General features: G+C 42.0%; 1 protein-coding gene across 2 annotated transcripts in view; it reads left to right on the top strand.

Annotated features, from left to right (window-relative positions):
- Positions 1-11,083, top strand: part of RORB (RAR related orphan receptor B) — a 143,779-nt gene extending 132,696 nt beyond the window's left edge. For both annotated transcript variants that reach the window (XM_080972888.1, XM_080972889.1), the window contains exons 6-10: positions 1,214-1,346; positions 2,438-2,545; positions 4,986-5,096; positions 8,288-8,400; positions 10,542-11,083. In XM_080972888.1, coding sequence (XP_080829014.1) covers positions 1,214-1,346; positions 2,438-2,545; positions 4,986-5,096; positions 8,288-8,400; positions 10,542-10,697 — 621 coding nt within the window. In that variant the 3' untranslated portion in view covers positions 10,698-11,083. The remainder of the gene's footprint in view (positions 1-1,213; positions 1,347-2,437; positions 2,546-4,985; positions 5,097-8,287; positions 8,401-10,541) is intronic.
- Positions 11,084-16,156: the final 5,073 nt, after the last annotated feature.

Genomic DNA, 16,156 nt, shown 5'->3' with positions numbered 1-16,156 from the left:
TCTGGAGGGTGGGTTAGAAATAATAAATTATTATTGTTGTTGAATAGGACATCCCTTCCCAGTAGCAGCAGGGTTCCTTTTCCTTTTAGAATAAAGTTTTAGCAGCCAGCTGGAAGGCTGGCTCAATGGATGCCAAGGGGCGAATCTGAGGACTCCAGAGCACCCACAAGCACTGCACAAGGAACCCAGTCATAAACAGGCACTGGAGCAAAAAGATGCTCCGTGTGTTAGAACAAGCCTTGCTCAAGCAGGTTACATCAGCCACTCTTGGGGCTTTGCTCCTTGTCCTCTTCAGCTCTGTGAGGGAACATGGCAGAAAAGACATGGGAACTGAGTCCCATTGGTGGATTCGTGTTGTTCCCTAAAATTAGCAGTTCCCACATGTGTCAGGGCCTTTTTATGAGATGTTGGTGTGGATCCTCCTCCACTCAGATAAGAAAGCATACAATGGATTGATGGACTCAGATGTCCCTCGATTTGCTGGTGGAAGTTCAGGGGCTTACTGGACAAAAAGTCTGAATAAACCTAATGGGAAGGAAAAAACACATTCTCCAGAAACCAGGTGAGAGATGCACATCTCTACCTTAGAGCAGGGGTGGGAAACTGGATCCAACATATAGACTGCTTTGACAGGTGTGTGCGGCCGTTTACATTGGGCATTTTCATTTGCTCCCAGTTGTTCCTTGGCAAGTGATGCTGTCAGTGCCAATGAGCAGAACAGCACTGACATCACGCTGCTTTGGGCAGGGAGTGGTTGCACTATGGAGTTCCTCAGAGGAGGTCAATTCAGCAGTGAGTACACCCTGAAATTTGCACCCTGGACTTACATGAATGTTTTTGTGTTTAACACCACAAAACAGTCCTATTAAATAGTCTTATTTTTTCTTGCTATTTTAATATATGCACTTAGTAATTATCATAGTAGGTTAAAGCATCTGCACAATGAGTGGTATTCAACTAAGTTTTCTGAGAAGACCTATTAAAATACTTAAGTCATGTCACACATTTCAGTGGGTCTACTTGAAGTAAAGCTTAGTTGAATACCACCTATTGCTTCAGTAACCATAGGATCTGCACCTATCGCATGAGTAATTGTCATCAATATATTATTGATCATGTGGCTGAACAGCATACATTCATTTCATGTCTGAAGGATCAACTTGCTTTATGATTACTATCTGCTCTCCTTTTGCACGCACATTTCTTCTGAAAGTCAAGAGAAGCATTATGGCAGCAGTGTGCAATCCAGATCACACATGCCATTCAGTACGTGGTGGAATTTGCAAAGCGGATAACAGGCTTCATGGAACTCTGTCAAAATGATCAAATTCTACTTCTCAAATCAGGTGAGTAAACAGGGATGGTGTCAGTGTTTCCATTAGCCTTCATGACCAAGGGCCCTCCAGGTGTTTTAAACAACAGCTGGCTGGGGCTCATGGGAGTTGTAGCTCAACTTTTGGAGGGGATCAGGTTGGGGAAGTTAATTTGCTAACAGCAGTATTTGAGGAACAGAATTACCAAAGCTTACAGAAACATTGATAAATCAGCTTCAGGATTCAAACAGGGTATCAGATGGGACATCATGCTGTGTCACTGAAAAAGCTGGAGTGTTAAACAATGCCTAAAATTTGACTATGACCTAAATGTACAGAGGATATCCTGTTGTACCCCCTTACACCTGAGTAGAAGTGAGAGTTTTAAAATGCTTGTACCCTTTGAACTCAGTGGGACTTACTTCTGAAAAGACATGGATAGGGTTGCCCTGCAAATAATGCTGAGCTGGAAAAAGGACAAAAAAGACTGATAAAATCAACTTCACTACAGAACTGCATTATCATCACTTCAGCCAAGCAGCTATCTTCTAATGCTGTTTTTTTTCTTCCAATGCCTATCAAAAATAAATAAATAAATGCAACAAAAGTGTTTAGAGAACACAATATTTTACATATATTTTGTTGGTTTAAAATTATATTCGGTTGTTCTTTTTTCTCTTAATGAGATGGGGGAGGGGTGGGATTTTTCGAGCAAAGCATGCTGGACAGTTTTTTACTTTTGCAGGACAACCTCAACTCCAAAATAGGCAAAGCAAGGGCTTGGTGGTCCACAATACATTCTCACAATTGAGTCGTCCAATACTGTTTCCATGCATATTCAGCCAGCACTGTTATGATTAAATTAGAGTAATTCTGTGACTTCTCCCTTCTGTGACAGGGGAGAAGCAGCTCATCCACTCATTCACTGCCTTTTTCACAGAATATTACCGAAATCCCACAATTGCAAAAGAAGAGCTGCAGGCTGGCTTGCACTAACCATTGTATCTAGCAGTGGAGATCAGGAATAAGAATTTGTTTGTGAATACCTTCTGCTTCCAGAAAATGGCTGAATGCAAATATCTCATCATGATATATCTGTACAGTAACTTTTGCTGTCTTTCCAGGCTGCTTGGAAGTGGTTTTAGTCAGAATGTGCCGTGCCTTCAATCCACTCAACAACACTGTTCTGTTTGAAGGAAAATATGGAGGGATGCAAATGTTCAAGGCTTTGGGTAGGGTGGTTTCTTCATTGTTTACTCAAGCCATAAAATTGTGGTGTGATCTGGGTATATAGTGGTGGCACCTGCAGCCATATATTATCAAATGAGTATCAACTCATCACCATTGAAGATATTTGAAATAAAAAGAATCTGTTAGATTCCACTAATTCCCCAGGCACTGCTTGTTTCCATGTAAGTGAGGTCATAGGTTAATAACACTCTCCTTAATCTGAACCTCTGATTGTGTAATCATCATTTTAGATGCTTCTTCTCCAGCCCTTTGGGTAAACAGAGCTGGGAGAAACATTAACGCCATATTAAGATTTGGGAAAAGGGCAAAGGAGAAAGAATGTAAATCAGGGCTTGGATCCACTTAAGTTTTTTATTTACTGTATAAGGTATAAAAATGATGCTAATGTACACTGAAGGTGGAAAACCTGAACTGGTGTTTACTCTGATTGAGCACTAAAGAGCAAGTATTCACAGGGAAAGCTCAGGGCAAGAAAAAAATGCACGGACACAGAGCTTTAAAGCACAGGCCTGTGCCTGGAAAGTGCGAGGCAAAGGTAAGTGTGGATAAGCCCTTAATTGCACCACCCTTGACTAGTAATAATAATAATAATAATAATAATAATAATAATAATAATAACAACTGTACCTCACCCATCTGGCTGGGTTTTCCCCAGCCACTCTGGGTGGCTTACAGCACATATAAAACATAAGAAAATGTCAAACATTAAAAACTTCCTGATAAATGGCTGCATTCAGCTGTCTTCTAAAAGTTGTGTAGTTCTTTATCTCCTTGACATCTGAAGGAATGGTATTCATCTGAAAGGAGGGTGTCACTGCTGAGAAGGCCCTCTGCCTGGTTCCTTGTAACTTCATTTCTTGCAGTGAGGGAACCACCAGAAGGCCCTCAGAGGTGTCTGGGCTGAACAATGGGGGTGGTGATTCTCCTTCAGGTATACTGGGCCAATATGCTGCTGTCCCATTTGTACTGTTGTATTTCACTGCTTTATATCTTTTTGTGAGCCTCCTTTATATTACTATTGTATGGTAGAAACAAAATTAATGCTCAAATATAAACTGTGAGAGTAATCAGAGTAAAATTATAATAATCGTGAAGTGATCAAGAACAAAAGGTAAAGCTGATTCATGAAAAGGGATTCTATTAGTATCCACTTATAAGTGTACCTTCATAAGTGTGCCAGATAAATTTAAGCCACAATACAAGGCACAGGTCTGTACATTAAACTCCGGTGGAAATGAGTTGGAATTATTTCTTATCTTCTTATTTCTTATCTCTGAACTTTGTCAGCCACTCTGGAGTCTTGTCTTCTTCTTTTAAAGACTGGTGTAAAAGTGCTTTAAATGAGTAAATAAGCACATACAACTATATATTTGACTGGAACCTCATATCACACTTATGTTGTTATGTTTCAATCGGGCTTGTGGGAGGAGTTCTTTTCTGACTATTGAATTGGACACAACTGATAATCTGCTGTAAAACTATAACTCATAACACAGAAAGATTAGAAAAGTAACTGAAAACATACCTAGCCTTTTTTGTAGCATTCGGCGCAATAGTTGGTCTTTCTCTTTTTGAGTTTTCCACGAGGTTGGATCCAGTGCTTTTTTCTGGCATACTCAAGGGTACTGGTTGGATCCAGAGTTACCTCTATAGCTGGAAGAACTTGTGAAAGAGCATGAGATTCAGCTAAGGTTCCCACTGAATAAAGATGATTTTTACCAGTTCCCCCTTAAGCCTCCCCTCCAACCTACCATGTTCATCAGAGTATGATGCTCTTTAGCAGTTATTTCAGAGGTTGCAGAAGGAAAGGAAGACTCAACAAAATACAACCAACTTCTTCCAGTAGGAACTTCCCATGACTGGAGTTTCACTCACAGGAACTCTGGATTCAAAATGTTGTATCTTTAGGATATATATGAGGCAAGTTGTATAAGGCCTCAAATAAATCGCCCAAAGGCAATAGTTTAGTTAGCTTCTCATTTGCACAAGAAATGGGCCTTCTCTGTCTTTAGTAGCTATAAGAAAAATGACAAGTGGTCTGTTGTCCTGTCACTGAAGTACGACAGCAGTGAAAGCCATGCTTGCTGAACATCCCTTACAGACCCCAGAGAAAATATCCTCAGTTCTCATGTACTCATGCTAATGTTCTGATCTCAATCAGCAGCTCTTCAGGGAAGATTGAAACTACTTTTCCTCATAACTATCTCTAAGCACCAAGAATGTATGTGTTGTTAGTGTAGGAAACTGACTGGTTCTTCTGCATGATATATTTGTTTCACTGCCTGGATGTAAGGGAAATGGAAGAGAACTGATGCCCATTCATTATGGACACATGCATGCATTTGATCACAATAATATTCCTGGGAAAACATTACATGTGAAACAATATGATTTTATGTTGACTTTGTCTTCTGCACACAGGTTCTGATGACCTCGTGAATGAAGCATTTGACTTTGCAAAGAATTTATGTTCCTTGCAGCTGACTGAGGAGGAAATTGCCTTGTTTTCATCTGCTGTTCTGATATCACCAGGTAGTTATCTTCAACAAATTATACTTTCCCACCTGCATCCCATAGAAACTTCACTATTTCCAGTTCTTTTCAGCCTATGCTGGTTACTGTTGTTCTTCACATAAGTACGTACGTTAAATTACTGAATGGGTTTGATCTGTCTTGTATTTTGCCTGTAATTCAATAAAAATTACAACTGAAGAGGTTAAGCATTGAAGCTGGGCTACATGATCCCTGACGTTTACAGGAACAAACTTGGGTAAATATGTGCTAGAGCAGGAATGAGCAATGGTCGGCCAGATGGTGATGGATGGTGCTATCACGCCAAACCATTGCCATGCTAGCTGGGGCTGACCACACTGTTCTACTGCATGGCTTGGACTTTACCATAGTGTATTATATTGCAGTGCTTCTGCATAGTGGGTAAGTTTATCCTGATTCATGTGGCAGGTTTTTTAAAGTGCGTCACAGCAGCACATAACCTGGTGACACTTCCTTTTTCACATGGAAGAAAGCAGCGGCTGAACAACCAGTGTAGGTGGTTGTTGTTGTTGTTGTTGTTAGGTTACAACAATTAAAACACAATGTTGAAAACAACCTGAAATCACAGAAATGATGTGGTTCCTAAAAGATATACATCTCAGGTGCCAACAGCCAGCATAAAGAGCTACATCTATTGGAGAAAGAGGCTTGGAAAAGATTTTTTACTCTCTCATAGCTACCAGGCACATTAAAACTTGGTTAGATTTAAATCTCACCTCATCAACCTTTAAACAAACAATCTGCATGAAAATACTAGAATAAATCAGACATTTAGTTTTCCAAATAATTGAAGAGGTTACTCAGAGTTTCAGGAGTTACAGCAAAAAAAGTCTCCACCCACAGGAAGAAAAGCAAAGAAGAAAAAAGGATCCAAATGACTTAAAAGAAAAGAACTTGGTTTCATCACAAAAGGATCGGGCAAGCTTTAGGAAAGCTGCAGGGTGTAAAATCTATTTTAGAGAGATTCATTCACTTGATTTTTCTTTGTCAGGGAGCCATTCCACATGACTCCTTTCATCCAGGAAGACAGCAGAGAGAGGAAAGGGGGGATCAAAAGTTGCTGGGAGCCCACTAAACTCCACCCATTGGCAGCTTGAGCTCAGGGCCCAAGTTAACCCTTTCATGCATGCAAGTGTGAGTCCGTAACTGTATACTGTATTGCAACAGCATCTTCAGTATTTGCCAAAAGCTGCATAAAGAAGATGCCAGATGTATCTCTGTGGGGAGGGAGTTACACAACTGCCAGAGAGAATGCCAACCACTTTTAAGATGCTGATGACAATGGAACTACCAAGAGAAACCTCTCTGCAGGGAAGGAGGTGGGTTTTCAGGCAGTGGCAATTTGCACAGCTAAACCTGAAGGGTGGAATGGCCAGGCATGCCAAACTGTGAAACAGGATTAGTGGAGAAGGAGAAGAATTGATGTTACAAGTTACAACTGCTGCTGTGTGCATGTTTGAATACAGAACAGGTATGGCATACGGACTATATAGCCATATAACTCTGGATATTGTACAGCAAAGTTTCCATTGCACTTTAATTCAATTCCATTACTAAACTTGTGGACGTTTTCCTGGCAGTTATTTGATATTTCAAGGATAGAACCGAAGTATTATTTTGTTTCCCCTGTTACATGCAGCATTATCTTGATGGAATTCATCAACAGGATAATAAAAAGAAAAAAATGAAAATTGCAGGAAAGCAGCTAAACCAGGACTGCTCTGGCCACTGCCAAATATCTCCACATATGAGAAAATAAGAGGCTCAGAACTACAGCAGAAAAGATGCCATTTCTAGTCCAAGAACCAGAAAGCACTAATCTTCAGTCAGAGCAGAAACTGGGAGAGGACATTCAGCATATTGGTTCAAACCACATTGCTTGCAATGGAAACAAACATTCTTGTTTTCAGTGGAACGTCCTTTAAAGTTATGTGGTTTCAAGTTTCACAAATTAGTGTCCCAATCATAGACTTACACAGTGGTCTGTTAGATTGTGTGGTAAGATTCCAAAACATCTATTTTCCCCAGAACCTGCCTAGTACAGCTGTGATATGTGAGCATCTTGCAGGGGCTGGGAAAGCCATAGGGCAAGGGTAGAGAGGAATGCAGTGCTACCTGCACCTAAAGTGAAAGCTAATATCAGATAAACCCAAGTACTAAAAACTTAGCTCTTTTGAGATGGGGAGCTAAAATATTGCACTTCCTCCTGATGGTGGGGTTACAATGGCCACTTACCCTATTCGGGTGGAAGGCAGTTGTGGCCTGTCGTGGCAGCCAGGACTCGTGGGCATGGCCGGACACATTGCAGGATGGGATTGCCCACCAAATCCTGGGCGCCTGAGGGAGCAGAGCCTCATGGACTGGGAAGCAGATGCTTCTTCTCCAGTCCACCAGGGATGCTTTAAAGCCAACTGAGCCTGGCACCTTCATCACAGCTGGCAGAAGAGCAAACCCTCCCTCCCTCCTTGCCATGCTTTTGTCATGTGTCTTGTTTAACCTTATTTTGCTTTCCAAGTCACTTGTTTGTTTGTTTTTTTACTATTCCTTGTAATACCTGACCTTGCTCTGGTTACTAATGGTTGCCATATTTGGAGCCAGGAAGAAATTTGCCTGCAAACAGGCGAGGTTTTGCCTTTCCCATAGCAAAACGAGCAACTTTCCCCATAGCAACTTTGGGCAGGTAAGGCATTGGGTGGAATCCTAGTTATCAAGGTCCCAGTTGAATTGGTGCATCACCCTGACCAAAGATCAGGTGTGTACTCAGGATACCCTGTTAGAGGGGCCTTAGTGGAAGTCTCTGTCCAGAAGCCAAGTGCGGGGCAGGTGGGAATGGCCACCTTGGTAGTTTGGCTTCTTGGGGACACCATAAACCTTGGCACCACGCTGTCAGAGTTTCAGCCCTCTAGCAGGAGGCTGGATGGATATGCACCCAATGCCTGAGCAAAAGTCCACCTGCATTTGGAATCAATAAAGTTGTGTCCATTTCTAATCCAGATTGTAGTCTGGTTGGGTTTGTTCCTTTATGCCTTAGCTATAGCTTCTGCGCAAGGAGGGGTGGTTCTGCAACTGGGACCACAACGCTATTAACACCTATTGCTACAAGTCATCTTTCCATCTTTCTGGCTTTAGTTTATGCCTTCATTTGAATTTATTTTATTTCTTTTGGCCAGATCGGGCTTGGCTGTTGGAACCAAGGAAAGTCCAGAAGCTTCAGGAAAAGATTTATTTTGCACTTCAACATGTGATCCAGAAGAATCATCTTGACGATGAGACTTTGGCAAAGGTAGCTCTTCAGTACACAAACTGACACTCCTACATAAAAAGTGTACAGTTAATTAATATTGATTTTAATTCCCCCCCTTTTTTTTGATTGGCTATTAGTGATTCCACAGGGACGCGGGTGGCGCTGTGGGTAAAACCTCAGCGCCTAGGACTTGCCGATCGCATGGTCGGCGGTTCGAATCCCCGCGGCGTGGTGAGCTCCCGTCGTTCGGTCCCAGCTCCTGCCCACCTAGCAGTTCAAAAGCACCCTTAAGTGCAAGTAGATAAATAGGTACCGCTTTATAGCGGGAAGGTAAGCGGCGTTTCCGTGTGCTGCGCTGGTGCTGGCTCGCCAGAGCAGCTTCGTCACGCTGGCCACGTGACCCGGAAGTGTCTTCGGACAGCGCTGGCCCCCGGCCTCTTAAGCGAGATGGGTGCGCAACCCCAGAGTCGGTCACGACTGGCCCGTACGAGCAGGGGTACCTTTACCTTTACCTTATTAGTGATTCCAGTGTTCCTGCCCCCAAAGGCTTTCTTGTTTGAATCAAATAGTTCTTCACACTCCTACCCAGGAATTTTCCTTGTATATCAGAACTCACCATGTGATCTTCAAACATTGCTATGGCTTCTATTCCACACACATGCTAGAATCTACGCCAGAATTTAAAATCTGCTGCATCCAGTGTGTGAAGGGATTTGCATGTAGAGCAATAGATTGTGCACTTGGAGCTGTGTTGATGGAGCTAGAATACATGCCCTTTTGCTCCAGCTGATCTGCTGATCACAGGCTAATAGGCACAATGCAACTGCATGTCAAGCTTGCTGATGTTAGCCACCAATTTAAAACATCAGTCAAGATACATTATAAAAACTCAAAGAAAAATAATTCAGTTTCAATCCCCATGCTCTGATAATTTGTATTACAATTAATTTATTTTATTAAAAAAAACTTATTAGGCTCTAATTAAATTTTACAGCAGAGACCTGTCCCACCGCCTTCATGATGAATTGTTGTATTCTGCTCTTAGTTTTATTGTGTGAATTTGAATGCAGTTATCTGAACTTTTTCACTGTAATTGGAACTGTTTTATGGTGTTTCATGCTTATTATTATTATTAGCTGCTTTGGGTTTATTTTATAAAGAAAAATAACCTCATAAAGCAGCTGGGCTGATTTGGATAAGGTCTTTGGTACGGCGAAGGGAATTCCAACGCTTCCCCTCCATTAGGAGCAGCCAGCATGACGAGGCCGCAGTGCCCCAGAGCTGCTCTCCCAACATGGGGAAGCCAAGCCAGTGCTTCCATCACTGAGCATGTGCAGTGTTCCTGACCTTGCCACCTCCCTGCCGCACCCCATATCATTTGATGAGCACCAGCAACACTAGTGTCAGTAGGGCAGCTGCCAGCCACCCCAGCCATACACACACACACCAGGGGCTTCTGCTTCCTGTATGTTATGGTCCAAGTCTTTCCCATGGAGCTGCTATTAGCCATGGAAAGGAAAATATACAGGCATAGAATGTGTGCCTACATGTATTTGCCTCCATTGCTCATAGTCTGCTCCTGTGCCCCAAGGGCACTCATAGGAATGTCACAACACAAGAAAGAGGAAATCAGAAAGCAAAATCCACACATTAAAAACACCAGTATAAATAAAACTAAAAAGCAGTCATATAAAGCTACTGGAGAGAAACATCAGTAGTAAAGTTTTAAACATTACAAATCTGTCAAATGAAAAGTGTTCTCTGTAGAAACTGGCCAGAGATGGAGCCTATTGGCTCCACATAGAGGATATTCCAGAGCTGTAGTGCCACCACTGAAAAGGCATTAACTCTTGTCCTTAGATACCTAGTGGCCTAACACATAAAACAAGCCCTCGGAAGTTGATCTTAAGACCCAGGTAATCTATACGGCAGGTGGTGCTCCTTCAGGTAGCCAGAAAATAGCAGCTTCAGCAATGTGAGGATGTAGAACCCCACTTCCCACTCAGAAGCCCCAACCCAAATCACATGCACACACCTCTCTGTGTCATTTTCATGCACAGCTGCTGCTTTTAGAAGAAAATTGCAGCAGGAAAGCCAATCAGTTTAGAAATCAGGATTTCATGAGACAATTTCTTTAAGAATAAACTTTCTCTCAATTTGCTTCTTTGTCTGTCTTATAGTTAGTAGCCAAGATACCAACTATCACTGCACTTTGCAACTTGCACGGAGAAAAACTGCAGGTATTTAAACAATCTCATCCCGATATAGTGAATACACTGTTTCCTCCGTTATACAAGGAACTGTTCAATCCAGACTCTGCCACTGGCTGCAAGTGAAGGCAAAGCTAGAATATTTCATGGAATGCATCACTCTTCAGACAAAAGAATTGTTTTCATGGAGACTTTCTTAAATATGTCACTACTGCAACACTAGGAATGTCCTGCACTTAATAGAATTATTTTTCACCGCTACAGTTTGAAGAATGTAAATATGCACCTCTGAGTGGGGCCTGTTTTTGTTTCTCTTCTTTTTCCCTTTATGTTAATTTTCCCCTTCTTTTTGTTTTGTTTTGTTTTGTTTATTTTTAACTTACCAGAAATTTGCAAATATAGAACACTGGGTGTTACCTTTATTTTTGATTTTATTTTATTGGGGGCTTTGTTTTTGGGAGACAAACTGTTTATAGAAGTTTATTGTAGATATAAATGAAAACAGAGGAGTACTTTGCGGTATTACTCTTGCTGTTTATTGTTCAAATATAATTTAAGAAATTTCCACTAAACTAGGCTTACCTATTTCTATGTTTTTAGCTAGTTAAATGCATGTGGCAATATGTGGCTGTCTTGGAAATAGGTGTGTGTGTGTGTGTAGGTGTATATATATATATGGGCATGAGCCTTTCCTGCCTGGATGCCGTGTGGGTGCATGGAGGATACCTCAGGGGGCTTAAAAGAGCTCTGTTTCAACCCTCTCCGCAGCCCGTGTTCCTGGCCCTGTGCGTGCAGCATTCTAGAGGAATCTGGGCAATGGGTGGTCTCTATGTGCCTCCCATACCCCCGTCTGAGCTTACATGAACAAGCTTTAGGGACTTCCCATTCTCTGTAAATTTCCATTATGCTCTGCACAAACTGAGAGGAATAAGTGAAAACAGGGCTCCCTTATGCCCTTTGGGGATCTTTTAACACATGGGCAAGGATCATGTCCTGTGTGTATACATACATGGATAGTATATACCAGGGATGGATGGCTTTGACATTCTCTGTCCTTAAAACAGCAGTCAGGTGCCAGAAGTCTATTTTGCTGCACATCTCTACTTCACCATGCTGGGCGGCTGAGCTCCAATATGCCCAAGAGAGATGAAGTGTTTAAAAAGCATTAACACACATAAAATCAACATTTCTTTTCCTAAAATAAAACTACAGGCAAAGTTTAACCACAACTTGATTCAAATTTGGTAGCAACCCCAGACTCAGGATGAAATTGGTTAATGAATCACCAGATAGCCATCCCTGCTATATACCAATATAGTACATATATACACACACATATATGGAATACGCAAACACTTGCTGTAGCTTAAAAGATGCCTATTTTCTAGGGACGCTCTTCTGCATTTTTAACTCTTCATGTAATGTGCTAGTTTTATGTTGGGCAATTAGGATTTTGCTCTGCCATCCACCCATGTATAATGACAAGATGGTACCTTTTCTGATCAGTTTGTATATAATGTGAATGCAGTACGCAGTCAGTGAATGAAAAGTCAGGTTAGTATTATGGTGCCAAAGCCTTGTCTGGATAATTCAAATGGACAGAGAAAAAGTTATTGGGAGATTCCCCCCCCCCCCCGTGATAAAACATATATTAAACCTAATATTATAGGACACAATGCCAATAGAGTATTTAAACCACAGAGTAAAATGTAGACTTGTCCAAAACAGTTTTTTGTGAATCAGAAAGAGTTTATTTTATTAACACATCGTCAAACAAAAATCATCACTATTGCTCTGATATTCCCCAAGGGTGATGGAGCAGCCCAGTGATGTAACTCTGAAGGAGTAAAGTAAAAGTTACAAGAGCAAACAACCTGTTATCATCCACTAAGGTATTATTGTGAGGCTGTGAGGTGAAAGTGGAGGCTTTCCATCTGCATACCCATTGTTGAATGCAATTTTAATATCCCAGTGTCTGGATCAACAGCTGTTTTCACTAGTTCATTTCAAATCCAGGGCTTTCATTGCTCAACTGGTATGTCTAAACAATACAGGAGTGCTAGTTCAACCCATTGAAGCACCTAACATTAATGCCCCTGATCTCTGAACCATGAATCCTCAAGCCACAGAGCTTCTACATAACATTCCACCAGCATCTAAGAGATTTCATATGAAACCTATCCCCTACTCCCCAACCCCTACGGTTGTAGATGTGTTAAGAATTGCAAGGGCAGAGCCATTCCAAGAGCAGATGTCTCCCAACTGTACACTGGATCCAATCTCTCTTAGCAGTCTTCTTCAAAGCTGCATCTTAGATGCCTTGGGCATGTGTTGTCCTTCAACAGCTCAGGACACAAGAATCCATGTATAAACCTTGCCATCTCTGCAACATATTTGTGGTCTTCTAAAACTGCCCTGGCCCACCTTCCAAACCTCCTGGAAGCCTGCTAGATACTATGGGATGTATCCTCTCTTGCCTTTCTTCTGCAACCCATTATGTTCCACCTTCTACTGCCTCTTTTCTATGACACAAATATATTCTTTATACCCTCTGACAACAATGGCCCATAGCAATCACATCAGACTTGGGATAAGTTTTTTTAAAGTCCATACTGTACTATATGCAGCTCCTAATTTTATTGAAATCTGTTCTCTGCATTCCAGACTTTAGTTTGGAAAAGCACAGCTGTAAAAAAAAAAAAAAGTAGAATGAGTTTTTTGGTGGTGGTGGTGATTTAAGCCAGTACCCCATTTTCCAAAATAGCAACACATTAACTGACATACGCAAATTCACTTTCATTTCCTAAATTAATTTGCTGTGCCACCTAGAGATTCCAACTTAATTTACAAATGTTTGTCCTTTGTTGTAAATGAGAACAAAATCATTAAATGCCTGACCTACATTAGAACTAATGAAGATCTTGCACTCTATTTCATGGAATCATAGAACTGTAGAGTTGGAAGGGACCCTAAGGGTCATCTAGTCCAACCCCCTGGAATGCATGAATCTCAGCTAAAGCATGCATGACAGATGGCCATCCAACCTCTGCTTCAAAACCTCCAGGGAAGGAGAGTCCACAACACTCCACTGGAGACTGTTCCACTGCCGAACAGCTCATACTGTCAGAAAGTTCTTCCTAATATTTAGTCAGAATCTCCTTTTTTGTAACTTGAATCCATTGGTTAAGGGCCTAGGCTTCAGAGCAGGAGAAAACAAGCTTGCTCCATCCTCCATGTGACAGCCCTTGAGATATTTGAAGATGATGTTTCCACTCAGTCTCCTCTTTATCAGACTAAACATACCCAACTCCCTCAATCATTCCTCATAAGAATTGGTTTCCAGACCCTTAAAGCATCTTGGTTGCCCTTCTCTGAACACTTCCCAGCTTCCCAGTGTCCTTATTAAATTGTGTTCTGACATTACTTCCCTTGATCTGGACACTATACTTCTGTTGATGCAGCCTAGAATAGCATTGGCTATTTTTGCAGCTCCATCACACTATTGACTCATGTTCAACTAAGACCCCTAAATCCTTTTCACATGTACTACTAGCACACCAGGTCCCCCCCCCCGCCCCCGGTGTAACTGTAGAACCTTTCGTTTGTCCCTATTGAAATTTATTTTGTTAGTTTGGGCCCAGTTCTCCAATCTGTTAATGTCATCTTGAATTCTGATTCTGTCTTCTGTGGCATTGCCACCCCTCCCAGTTTGGATGAATACCTTCATCCAAGTTTTTTATAAAGATGTTGAACAACAATGGTCTCAGGGCAGAGCCCTGCAGCACCCCACTTGTCAGGTTTTTTCCAGGATGATGAGGAACTGTTAGTAAGTACTCTAGGTCTGATCAGTCAACCAACTACAAATTCACCTAACAATTAACTCCCACATTTTACCAGCTTCACCACAAGAATATCAAGGGGGACTTTGTCAAAACCTTATGGAAATCAAGATACACTACATCCACCGCATTCCTCTGATCCACCAAGCTTGTAACTCTATGAGAAGGAGAGAGAGAGAGAGAGAGAGAGAGAGAGAGAGAGAGAGATTTGTCTGGCATGGGGGGAACCCATGCTGGATGATAGTAATCACAGCATCCTTTTCTAAGTGCTTATAGACTGACTGCTTAATTATCTGTTCCAGGACCTTTTCTGGTATTGACATAAAGCTGACCGGACCCAGTAGTTAGCTGGGTCTTCTCATCCCCCCCCCACCACCACCACTTTTTGAAGATGGAAACAACATTTTCCCACCTCTAGTCCATAGGCACTTCACGTGTTTTCCATGAATTATAGACAGAGGCTCTGAGATTACATCCTCAAGCTCCTTTAGTAGCCTTGGGTGCAGCTTTTCAGGTCCTGGAGAACTGAATTTGTTTAAAGTAGTTAAGTGTTCCCTTACCTCCTCTTTTCCTGTCTTGGGCTGCAACTCCCTCCTTGCCTTGTTTATTGTGCTTTTACCAGGTTGGGCATCACTTTGCTTTTGGGTGAAGACAGAGGTGAAGTAAGTGTTGAGCAGTTCTGCCTTCTCTCTGTCACACAGTAGCATTTCTTCATCTTCTGCACGCAAGGGACATACTATTACTTGTTCTTCCTCTTGCTTCAAACATAGCTGAAGAAACCTTTTCTTTTCTTATTAACCTCTCTTGCAAGCCTGAGATCATTCTGAGCTTTGGCCTGCCTGACCTTCTCCCTGCAGCTGTTGGCAACTCATGTTTACAGTGGTGTAGCATTGGGGGGGGCACAGGGGCTGTAGCCCTGGGTGCAAAATTGTTGGGGGCACAGAATTTCAACATCCGGTGCTGCCTCAATACATCTCATGCTTCTGGTGCTGGGCTTCTCCATGCGAACCAGGAAGCGACCTCTCCAGATAGCGGAATGAATTTCATTTTCTTATCTCTGCAGCTGCAATCTCCTGGTGAGACGGATGCCATTAGGCAATTGAATGTGCATGCGCACTCTGTCCTTTTCCCTCCCACTCATCTGCTCCTCCGCACTGGCAACCCACATTGTGTGTGTACCCTTCCTTCATGATTTCCCCTTCCTTCCATTTCTTTATACATGCCTTTCTTACATCACATCTCAATAGCTGCAGTCTCCTGTCTCAGTAGATGCAGTCTCCTGAAAGTGGAATTATTTTGAAGTATATATATATAAAAAATCCAATGATGTTTAGAATCATTAACCAAACCAGGATCAGATCTTCCACTTCCCACCCCATCACCACAGGCTATGTCCCTCCAAGTGGCTCTGGGTGTCACATCGCCATATATCCTTCTGCCCCTTATAAAGCTCCTGTGCTTTTAACAACAGAGAGACAGGCAGAAGTTACACTATAAATGGCACTGGTTTTTCAGCAACTGATAAAGAATTGTTTTACAAAATAAGAGTCTGAGCTCCATGCCAACTGAATAGGAAAAACCTCCTTTGAATACTCTTGGACTGCCTCCTGCTTCTTCTTTCTTCTTCTGCTTTCCCTCTTCAAAATAACAGGATATGGCGAGACAACAGAAGCTGTCCTTGTAACGGATACCCCTTCTTCCTTTACTTGATTTGTCTCTCCTCCTCTGGAACCAACACAGCAATAA

This window comes from Podarcis pityusensis (assembly GCF_964106645.2).
Source record: "Podarcis pityusensis genome assembly, chromosome: 11".
Lineage (NCBI taxonomy): Eukaryota > Metazoa > Chordata > Lepidosauria > Squamata > Lacertidae > Podarcis > Podarcis pityusensis.
The sequence above is the reverse complement of the archived record's forward strand: the minus strand, read 5'-3'. Positions and strand labels throughout refer to the sequence as shown.